This window comes from Hoplias malabaricus, chromosome 18 (assembly GCF_029633855.1).
Source record: "Hoplias malabaricus isolate fHopMal1 chromosome 18, fHopMal1.hap1, whole genome shotgun sequence".
In the NCBI taxonomy this organism is placed as follows: Eukaryota; Metazoa; Chordata; class Actinopteri; order Characiformes; family Erythrinidae; genus Hoplias; species Hoplias malabaricus.
The window spans coordinates 7,397,601-7,409,343 of record NC_089817.1 but is presented as its reverse complement, the minus strand read 5'-3'; the positions used below and the strand labels follow the sequence as shown (position 1 = coordinate 7,409,343).

At 42.2% G+C, this 11,743-nt stretch overlaps 2 protein-coding genes across 2 annotated transcripts; both read right to left on the bottom strand.

Annotated features, from left to right (window-relative positions):
- Window positions 1–6,339: 6,339 nt before the first annotated feature.
- LOC136675283 (claudin-23-like) lies at window positions 6,340–8,567 on the bottom strand. The gene is made up of 2 exons (XM_066651768.1): window positions 7,605–8,567; window positions 6,340–7,165 (listed from the first exon to the last, which is right to left on the bottom strand). The coding sequence occupies exon 1, from the start codon at window positions 8,491–8,493 to the stop codon at window positions 7,660–7,662; it is 834 nt and encodes a 277-aa protein (XP_066507865.1). The 5' UTR covers window positions 8,494–8,567; the 3' UTR covers window positions 6,340–7,165; window positions 7,605–7,659.
- Window positions 8,568–10,055: 1,488 nt separating this feature from the next.
- On the bottom strand, window positions 10,056–10,802 carry LOC136675159 (claudin-23-like). The gene has a single exon (XM_066651584.1). It carries the CDS (start codon window positions 10,794–10,796, stop codon window positions 10,056–10,058), a length of 741 nt encoding a protein of 246 aa, XP_066507681.1. The 5' UTR covers window positions 10,797–10,802.
- Window positions 10,803–11,743: the final 941 nt, after the last annotated feature.

Below are 11,743 nucleotides of genomic sequence, written 5' to 3'. Positions count from 1 at the left end.
ATGGGTGTGACTGATTTGACATGATGTGTATTGTAGTGGAAAGTAGTTACAAGTAAGTAATGCCCTCAGTTACCAAATGTGTACATATTTTTATCATATTTAAAATCACAGTAGAAATTATTGCATTTACAGTTATTAAGTAAGTATATAGTAAGTATGTATGAATATTAAAATAATAGAAAGTTAATGCATACATTTTTAGTGGATGAACAATGTTTATGAAACGTATGTATGTTTTATTTTAAATATATTTTAAAACTAGAACCTGGCAACCTCACATTTTTATACTGTAACAAGCAAATTAACATTTTCAGCTGTGTTTCAAAACAAAAAATAAAAACACTTTTGGATTTGAATTGTGTATTTGGTTTTCACATGAAGCCACTTTGAATAAAACAAGCTCAGTTCCTCATGACGACACACAGTCATTTTTCAGGTTGCCTTGTCTTTTACTGCATCTCATAGAAGTGCGTTTAAATATTATGCAGTTGTTTGTTTATCTGAGAATGCCTAAGAGTTCTTACGAATCTGTTCACTCTGATGACTTGTTCAAAATTGAACCTAAATGACAAACCTCCCCTCCCAGACTTCCTAGCATGTCTTTTTCTTTCCCCTGTAGAGCTCTTCAGAGAGTGAGGGATGTCCAGTGAAGACTTGGAGTCTCTCAGGGAGGGCTGGAGCGCCAGTGTAATGGCCTGCAGTTCCCAGACGTGTAATGGTAATTCTGAATGTGTGATAGTGAATGGGTTGCCGACTTGTGAGTGTATGCTAGGCTACACCGGGGAAAACTGCAGGGAGACAGTAAACGGGGGTCTCTCTGTTCCCCTCACCCTTGGGGTTCTGGGCGTCCTTGTTGGCCTAATCATCCTTGCCAGCCTGTTTGCATATTTGCGACAGAAGAGAAAAGCAAAGATCAGGTATGATCCTAGTGTCTGTCTAATGTCTTTAGCAAATATTTGCCCACTCTGGGTCAAATGATATGTTTTGTTGACTTTGAGTGAAGATAAGATAACACAACTTGTGTGCAATTATGGATTGTATCCCCAGCTCTCTTGTTGTTTCACTTGATTTGTTTCCCCTATTTCTTGCACATGTGCTCTCTCAAAAGTGATGGGTTCTAAACGGTTTTGTTTGATATGTTCTACACTTCTGAAATGTGAACCCAAAATCCACAGTTGTGGATAAAAACATTGGTATTACCTTTTTGTGAGGTTCTTATAAATGTTAGAAATGTACAAACTATTCTTATTATTTAAAGTGTGCACTCAAAGAATACTTCTATATTTCTAAGGGTCTGCGAAATCTGTCATTATGTAGTGGTCCTATAAACCCTTAACGTGAAACCGTACATATCTCATTTACTGAAATGTTTCTTTAAGAAGCTATTCACTGAAAGACACTTAAGCACCATCAAGTGTCTTTTGATGTGTTCCTAATAATTATGCCATGAGCAGAATGATGGAAAGTCTATTAAATAACATCAAATTTCACTTATGCTCACAGGCAAAAGACAGCAGAAAAGAAGGAGGCCCTGAAAAGAAATGGTGGCTTTAATTCATTGCCACACAGTGACACAGGTTAGTGATTAGTCTTGTGGTTATTTTTTGTTGTTGACAGGTGACAGATCTGTACTTACAAACACGTGATGAAAAACTGTGCCAGTTATTATTGGCAACGTTGACATTTTTAATGCCACAGGCAAATCTTTACATTTGGCGACACACCGCAAGATTTGAGGTGCATGAAATCAGAAAAGTGTTTCACTTCTGCTTAAGGCAATTGGCTGCATTAATGGTGTGTAACCATAGATTAATTTTTAATTCCAAACATTTATTTGACCTGGTTTTTTAGTTGAAGTCCAGTAACTACAGGGGTTAGACAGACAATGAAACTGAAACACCTGTCATTGTAGTGTGGGAGGTTTCAGGGCTAAATTGGAGCAGACTGGTGGCCAATCTTCATTAACTGCACATTGCACCAGTAAGACCATGTGCATCCAATGGTTCAAACATTGTGTCCTGAAGGCGGTGCCGTGTATCAGGACGACAATGCACCAATACACACAGCGAGACTGGTGAAAGATTGGTTTGATGAACATGAAAGTGAAGTTGAACATCTCCCATGGCCTGCACAGTCACCAGATCTAAATATTATTGAGCCACTTTGGGGTGTTTTGGAGGAGCAAGTCAGGAAACGTTTTCCTCCACCAGCATCACGTAGAGACCTGGCCACTATCCTGCAAGAAGAATGGCTTCAAATCCCTCTGACCACTGTGCAGGACTTGTATACGTCATTCCCAAGACGAACTGACGCTGTATTGGCCGCAAAAGGAGGCCCTACACCGTACTTATAAATTATTGTGGTCTAAAACCAAGTGTTTCACTTTCATTGTCCAACCCCTGTAACTCAATGCTCCAAGCCTGGTGAAAGTTTGAAAGAGGAAAATTGCACTGATTTTTCAAAATGAAATGTAAACAAAGTCACTGCACTGCACAGAAACATACCTGCTCAGATTTCATTAGGATAAGGATATGGTAATAGGAACCAGGCTTTGTGATGTTTACAGCAAAAATATAGCCATTTTGGTTATTCAAAATGACCAGTAATCCTCCATGTTGTGTGGGTATCATATATAATGTGGCTAATATTATAAACAGTGGTAATCCTTTTAAAAAATGTTTCGTTAGGGGAAATATTGCTCTATTTTCTGGAATTTTACTCCAGAAGCAAATCTCAAAACTGTTATTAAACTGTGTCTCAGGCCTCAGGCTGTTGCCGCTTTGTTCAACGATGTGATCAATTTTGACAAATATTTCTAAAATGGAGTGTTACCGTTCCATACACATATTAATCGTGCATTAAGCAGGTTCAGCAGAGTGCCAGACTGTGTTATTGTAGTTCATCTAACCTAGCCACCCAGGATTGCACATCCCAAAACTCAACAAGTGCACTCTTGTATTAGTTATTGCAACCTCTAAAGGTCAAGTTGGTGAAACACAGCAACAAAGAAAGCCAAGCTGTGTTTGCAGTCAGTGCTTATGCTGATGCTAATATAACTGAATGCCTCATATATAAATAACTAAATAAATATGATGTAAATCTTGTTCTTTACTTTATTTTTTTAAGTTAGAAATTTAAATTATATTGCCTAATCCAATTTAAACTTAAAATTATGCTGAAATACATTTCATCGTCAAATTCATAATGAATACACATTTATGATTATATTTATTAGTGCTGTATCACTAAAACATTTCTCTGTCTCTTTCAACAGAAAACAATAACCCAAAACTATGAAAATCTTCACTTGGACGCAATACATCACCTGACTCATTATTTCATGCATTGCATGTTTTCGTGTGTGTTATTTTATTATTTTTCCTTCAGAACTACACCACACACTCATTCTTTTAGAAGACAAGATTAGGACAAGATTTGTTTACTAAGGACCTTTGGATGTGCAAATATTCTCGATAATTATCTGTTTTGAGTGTTTATATCTTTATGCTTTCCTCTACTGTACTCTACTCTACTGAAAATATACAGTCTATTGGTTGCTCACATTCAGCTGAATAAGCCAGTGAACCACCTGAAAGGCTGGTTTCCGCCAGATATTAGATGTCACTTACATATTTCCAATAGAGAGTTTTCCAAATATCTCAACAACAACAAGTGTAGCTTTAAGTAAAGATCCACTGTTAGAGGAATTGAAGGTTGATGGTAATACTTGATGTATATTTTATGTACAGACATGACTGCTTTTATCAAAACATGTAGCAGTTGAAATGAATCTGCATCGATTAACAATACAGCGAAACATTCCGCTATTCCAGAGTACTAGAAATCATTCGTAATATTTATTACAAGTGTACAAACAGTTCCGACACCCAGGCATAATGCACTTAATTTAAAAACACGTACGATTTGTTTTTAGTTAGCGTTGTCCAACACCGATTAAGCTCTCTTTGTAAAGAAACATGCAGTTGCTTCCTATTCTTATGCTCCGAATGATTACTGTCGTGTCATTTCTCACGTTAGCAATAAAATACTGTCATATTGCGCACCCACCTATTGTTCAGGCATATAATGTTTCTGCATAATTTGAATAAACAATGCTGGATTACTCTAACGCTTTAGAATGGATTGGGCTAAAACCCTCTTTATATTAATGTACATTCATATAAGTGTTTTGTCTTTTCCTATAAAGTTTATGCTTGATGGGTTTTCTGAACATTATGTTTAATAACCGTAGTTGTGGCTCCATTGGTAATGATGTGGCAGTGAGGGAGAGGAACCCATGTGATGAATGTACAGTGACTAGTTCCTTTAAAATAGGAGGTATTTCAGTAATGCACTATGTCCTTATATAGCTGCAAACCTGAATGTTCAGTTTACAAGACTCACATAGGTGGAATGATGGACTACACCTAGAGTTTGGCCTACTGAGGTTCAAAGGGATCGGGGGGGGGGGGGGGGTGACGACTGAAGAAAGCTATGGTCCTTCATGTTCAAAATTGAGGCTGAAATGATAAAGAAAGCAGATTAATTTGTGCCTCGTATGAATTATGAGTAAAATATTGCATTTATTTCTTTCATTTATGTTTTTCTTAATAAAGACTTTTATTAAATTATTCAGGTGGGGTTTTCTTTTATTATTTTACTCAATGAACTTGAACATCAATAAGGAAATATATTTACACTTGAATTGTTTGTGTAAAGTCCACTTTTTTATGGCATGTTTTATATCCTCAGACAACACAGGGAATAAGATTTATTAATTTATGAACACAGCATAAACTAGGAGAGAAATCTGGGAATACTCAACGCTAAACCATATTTTGAACTGTTTCAATATGTTGATAATATCAACATCACTGTGTCTGTCTGAATTTCAGTGTAGTCAATGAACAGCTTTGTTCTACAGATGATTAACTGGGAGCTGCCTGTGAAGGGATAACATTATGAGGCCAAACACTTGTGGGAGAGTTCATTGTCCAACATTTCAAATCTTTGCCACAATCACAGCTTCTAACTGTCTGTAAAAGTAAAGCACTAGATGCTGGAACATTTTTTTAAGGGGTTCATGGCATTCAGCCATGACACTGTTAATGACATGCTGTTTTATCTCAAATGAACCCTGCACCTACTTTTAACTCACACAGAATCACTGACCTCCTCCTTCCTCAGACTCATATATCACTAATATACTGCATTCACATTACTATAACCCATTCATCTGTCATCAGTTTTTCTTCTGTTCTGTTCCCTGTTGTGCGCTCTGGTGTTGACCTGAGGAGGATGGGTTCTCCATATGAGTCTTGGTTTCTTCTTCGTTCCTCATTCATCCATACCGGAGAACACGGAGGAAACCCACGCAGACACAGGGAGAACACACCTCACTCCTCACAGACAGTCACCCGGAGGAAACCCACACACACACAGAAAGAACACACCACACTCCTCACAGACAGTCACCTGGAGGAAACCCACGCAGACACAGGGAGAACACACCACACTCCTCACAGACAGTCACTCAGAGGAAACCCACGCAGACACAAGGAGAACACACCACACTCCTCACAGACAGTCACCCGGAGGAAACCCACACAGACACAGGGAGAACACACCACACTCCTCACAGACAGTCACCCGGAGGAAACCCACACAGACACAGGGAGAACACACCAAACTCCTGGAGCAGGACTTGAACCCACAAGCTGTGTGACTGTGACACTACCTGCTGCGCCACCGTGCCACCCGAAAAGCGCTATATAAATACATTTTGATTGGATTTGATTTGATCTGATGCTAATGTTGAATGATGAATGTTCTGGGTCACAAACCTCACTCTAATTCATCCTGAAAATATTAGATGGAGCTCCATCACTCCAGTGACCTCATTTCAATTTCTTCACAGCTCAGTGCAGCAGGGTTTTATACCTCTGACCAACACTGGCCACAGTGAGTATGTTCAGGTTCAGTTGCTCCTTAGCATCACCTTTCATTACATGTTTATTAGAGTAGATATCTCATCACAGTTGACCATCTGTTTCAACAACACTTTCAGTAACTAATAGTGTACTTTCATCATTTTAATCGTCAGCTGACAAACAAACAACCACAAGCTTTGTGTTTGCGCTAACTCAACGATCAGTATTTAAGGTGGAGACACACCAACGAGACCAGACCAACCAGTCGCACTGGATTAAGCACGTCAAATAGTTTCTGTTTGATTTTTTTTTTTTTTGCAAATTCCTTGAGTAAAACTGACCCTCCTAAATCATTCAGCAACATTTCTTTACATCAGCTAAAAAACAAAAGACTTGATCCACATGCCTTTATAAAGAATACAATTTATTTACACCTTCAAATATTAAAACACCTGAGTGAGAGGTTTGTCCACAAGGCTCAAATTCAGAATTCAAAACACGTATTTACAAAAACAAAACTTCAAGCATCATAGGACAGCCGGTGTTAAACATTGTGTGATTACAGATTTAAAAAAATAAATGATAACAATAAAAAGACTTGGTAAATAACTGCACCTGGTCTCTCAGCAGTCTGACAGATGTTATTGTACTATCATATGAATCAGTTGTTGTTCTACACTGTGATGAAATTAAGTAACTATTTGATAACATGAAGCAATAAATAGAGTCAGTTTCAGTAGTAAAGGCTGTGCCATGTTTGTAATCAGTTGTTTCACAGCCTGAGCATTAATCCTTCACACTTTCCGCAGGCCGCTGCTGGAATTCTTTCATTTAAGTGTCGGTGCAGGACGAGAGCTGGGGCTCAAGCAGCTGTAAACAATCATTCACTTTGAGAGGATTTCTATGGAGAAGGTTCCGACGAGAGGTTTAAAAGTTCAGCAGAGGTTCAGTGAAGGTGTGTAAGATGGCAGGGGGATTAGTAACAAACTTCCTTTTCTCCGTCCTATGTATGTGTGCTTTGCTTTTGCAAGCAATAAAACCTAAGCACTACTCAAGTCTATTTGTTCAAGTCTATTTGTTATTGTATTTAGTTACCAATTCCTTTTGTGAGCTTCTTTTTTGTGGCTTCTGATGGACCTTCATCTTAAGAGAGGATCCTGGCAAACTTCGTTCCTTTAAGTTCATATGTAAACTGACAGAAATAGAGCAAGGCCGCCCCAAGGCCGAACCGGGACCTTCAGAAAGAGACCCACACCCATCATTAGTAGAATATCATTCCTAGAGTATTTTGAAAGAAGAACATAGAGTTGGTTTATAAATTAAATATTTATGGCCCTGGGTCCTCCTCTTACATTGCACTTTGGCGTCCCTTTAAAATGAACTATAGTAATACCATTCCATAAGAAACATTTACAGTTGATTTACACACTGACAGGCTTTTTATGGAAGCAGGTTTCAGTTCATTCGTTTAAACTAACAACAGCTGGAGGCCTTAAAGAACCTACTACTGAGGGTGATGAACTTCGCCCATGAGTGGACAACAACTTCCCACAGCACAATAAAGATAACATAGGAGCTTAAATCAGACATCATGGTAGTGTACAAAATGTACACATAATTTTACAAGGGGGTGGGGTCTTGGGTACTCCCCCTCAATAGATTGAATGGCTTTACTTTATTTTGCCATTATTTCGCTAAAAGGTGGGCTCCCTCTTCTTCACACACAGTTTCACAGGTCCGCGTCGTACGGTGTCCCTCTGAAGGACGGGTTGACGGTGCCCTTGCTTTGTCCGGGGAAGTACAGATCGTCATCTGCGGTGGAGGCGGCCGCACTGGTGCTGCTGCTGCTGACGGTGGTGGGCGCGTGGGTGCGCGGACGCGGCGCAGGTCTTTGCGGCCTGCTGGCGTAGGTGTGGGCGTGGCTGGCGGTGGTCCTCGGGCGGTGATGGGTGATGGTCGCCGAGTGGGGCTTCTCTCCGCGGTTCTTCCCATCGCAGCACCGGCACACGCCCACGAAGAGCACGGCGCCCGCGAGCACCTCCATGATGCCCCCGATGTAGCCCAGCACGATGCAGTAGCCCACGGAGATGTTCGAGTTGGAGGGGTTGATGAAGGTGTACGTGCTGTTGAGGCTGGGCAGCAGGTGCGTGTACCAGGCGATGGGGATGATGGTGAGTACGCCCGAGCAGAAGATCAACACGGCGCCAAAGGAGACGAGGGGCCACCGGGGTGGTCTGTCTCTCCAGCAGCGCGCGCCCGGTGTGACCACAGCCAGGCCGATCAGCGTGACCACCAGCGAGGCCACCATCATGCCCTGCGCGATGGGGATGATCTGACTGCTGAAGTAGACTGGGTCAGTGTTGCGCAGGTTGCAGTTCACCGTGCTGGTAGTTGTGAAGCTCTGGCAGATGTCCCAGATGCCCTCGTTCAGCCGCGCGTCACTGGTCTGCCCATTCACGCCGCTCAAGACACGCCAGTTGGGTGCAACGGTGCTGGTCAGGTCCAGGATCCAGCCGCACGGAGATAGCACCAGCCCGAAGATGATGATGCCCGGAGTGCGCATGGTGCTGCTGCTCTGGGTCCAGGCGCGGAGCTTGGAGCTCTTAAAACGTGTCTCAGCGCGGAGCGTTCAGTGTAAAAACTACACGCTTCCTCCCCAGGAGGTTTTAATAAACTCGAGGCTGAAACTCTGGGAGGAACCTCGCTGTGGGTGTGGCGCTTCACTCCCACCCTCCTCAGCGCAGTTTCGGCAACTGGATAAACGTCCACCGCTGGTCATTTAACATTCCTTTTTTTAGGAAAGCAACTCGAGGACGATGCCGTTTTACCGAAGACTCTCTTTCCTTTCTTTCGCGCTTCTGTTCAGTTCCAGACAGGTTTCTCCTGCAATAAAATCTAATGACTGTCCAGCACTGGTCATTTATTTTCCACAACACAATTAAAAGGAAAGGGTTAAGCCCTTTGTTCATTACTGTCTTATTTGTCTTCACTAAACTCAACTAAAACTCAGCTGAAAACATAGTGGACAATATTCAGTGCATTCACACAATCCCAAAAAGCACCCCAAGAAGTAGTGTACAATCAATGTACAGCGGATATCGTATACCCATAATACACTGCAATGTTTTGTCAAAACAACAGGTAAAATAACTTATTTAACTGTTTTTAATAACTATTAATATAATAAATATGTTCATGTTTTGGGCGGTACGGTGGTGCAGCAGGTAGTGTCGCAGCCACACAGCTCCAGGGACCTGATGGTTGTGGGTTTGATTCCCGCTCCGGGTGACTGTCTGTGAGGAGTGTGGTGTGTTCTCCCTGTGTCCGCGTGGGTTTCCTCCGGGTGACTGTCTGTGAGGAGTGTGGTGTGTTCTCCCTGTGTCTGCGTGGGTTTCCTCCGGGTGACTGTCTGTGAGGAGTGTGGTGTGTTCTCCCTGTGTCTGCGTGGGTTTCCTCTGGGTGACTGTCTGTGAGGAGTTTGGTGTGTTTTCCCTGTGTGCGCTTGGATTTCCTCTGAGTGACTGTCTGTGAGGAGTGTGGTGTGTTCTCCCTGTGTCCGTGTGGGTTTCCTTCGGGTGCTCCAGTTTCCTCCCACAGTCCAAAAACACACATTGGTAGGTGGATTGGAGACTCAAAAGGGTCCGTAGGTGTGAGTGTGTGAGTGAATGTGTGTGTGTCTGTGTTGCCCTGTGAAGGACTGCCCCCCCAGGGTGTATTCCAACCTTGCGCTCAATGATTCCAGGTAGGCTCTGGGCCCACTGCGACCCTGAACTGGATAAGGGTTACAGATAATGAATGAATGTTCATGTTTTGCAGTTTCCTTGTGCTAGTTGGAAAACAAAATAAAATCACCAACTGCAGCTTTAATGCCTGATAATGAGATAATAATCCATATTCAAAGAGAATGTGCATCATGGAAATCTCCTAAAAATCTTATGAAGGAGAAGAGTCAGGTTTCTTTTTCCTTTATTTTGATTAGAATTACATGACATTTTATGAGTTAAAGCCTTGTTATAACTGAGCTAAATACTCCAAGCTTGGAATAATGGAATCACCCCTGGATAAGTAAAGGTCTATATTATACATTATCAATAAAACAGCACTCTCACAAGTCTCTCTTCTCCTTCATAAATCAGCCTCGTAGACATAGGACATGTTGACTTGTCCATTCTCTTGATTCCTGGTCGGTGAGCTAACTCTCTCTTGGGCTGAATCGTTGAGATATGGATCCTGGTATATTCTGCTCTGGTTCTGGCTGTCCCTCTGTGCCACCACATCCTCAGTCCGGTCCTTGATGTGATTCTGGCCATGGTTCAGCCTGTCAAATCCTTTCCGTATTCCAGAAAACATTGCAAGCCCACCAAAAACTTCCATGAGAGCACCCATGTAGCCTAGCACAATGCAGTAACCCACACGGATGTCTGTGGATAGGGAAGTGATACCTTGAAGCTTATGCGTAAACCAGGCAATAGGAATAAGAGCAAGAATCCCAGAGAAGAACATAAGAAAGCCACCGACAGTGGTCACTGTCCAGTCTGGCGGTCTGTTACTCCAACACTTCACTCCTGCCGCTACCACTACCAGCCCAATCAGGTTCACCACCAGAGAGGTCACCATCAACTTTTGGCCGGTGGTGACCACAGTGCTGGCGAAGTATTCCCTGTCCTGTTGGTTGCAGTACACATTCCTGGATGTTGTGAAGGTCCTGCATATGTCCCATAGTCCTTGTTGCAGCACCAGATCTTGTGGCTGTTTAGCGATATTTTGAACAGTGCGCCAACAGGGTGCTAATGTGCTTATTAGGTCCAAGATCCAACCGCAAGGGCCCAAGACCAGCCCAAAAACCAAAACTCCAGGAGTGCGCATTGGTGAACCCAGAGTCACTTGTGGCTGTAGCAGTAGCAGCTGTGTTGGGATGTAGGTTGCTGGTGTGACTGGCTATTCAGCCACGATGAAAAGTGCCTCCAGTTTCAGCAGAGTTTTATTACAGTCTCTTGGGGGAATAAGGGCTGGCCTGTATAAGAGGAGCCAGTGCAGTGACTGGACGAATGTGGCTGCAGAATACAGTACTTTTGTGTAAACTCAACAGGCCCAGGACACAAATTTCCAGCACACTCTGAGAAAAAAAAAGGTATGGTACAGGTACATTATTGGTCACTAAAGTACAAACAATGTATGTGAACTTTTAAAGGTACAACACTGGTGTTAAAGTCCAGTTGTGTTCTCTAAAAATACATTCAGTTCTTTTCCGTGTTAAACAAAACAGCATAATATAAGTCCTGGAGATTAAATGTTTCCTAGTTAAAAGTATGAACATGCACCATTGAGGGAACCACCACAGAGTTTTTCTAACACTGTACCAGAGAATCTGCTCTTTGAATAATTCAGTTATTAAAAAGACAACAGCGTGATTCAGACTGATTAGTGGATTATGGAATGTAACCAGTGGTTCTTATTTGTGAGATGAGAAAGCAAAGCTCTAGTTCATCCCAAAAATCACAATGTCTACCTATTTGAATAGACCGGTGCCTAGTGCTGTCAGTGACTAGAGTTTGTGTTACTCCTTTTTAATGTTTTTAGACCCATCCATCCATCCATCCATTATCTGTAACTGCTTATCCAATTCAGGGTCGCGGTGGGTCCAGAGCCTACCTGGAATCATTGAGCGCAAGGCGGGAACACACCCTGGAGGGGGCACCAGTCCTTCACAGGGCAACACACACACTCACACACTCACTCACACCTACGGTCACTTTTGAGTCGCCAATCAACCTACCATCGTGTGTTTTTGGACTGTGGGAGGAAACCGGAAC

Excerpts from the sequence above, each read along its gene's own strand:
- LOC136675283 (XM_066651768.1), bottom strand. The coding sequence starts at position 8,493 with ATGCGCACTCCGGGCATCATCATCTTCGGGCTGGTGCTATCTCCGTGC.
- LOC136675159 (XM_066651584.1), bottom strand. The coding sequence starts at position 10,796 with ATGCGCACTCCTGGAGTTTTGGTTTTTGGGCTGGTCTTGGGCCCTTGC.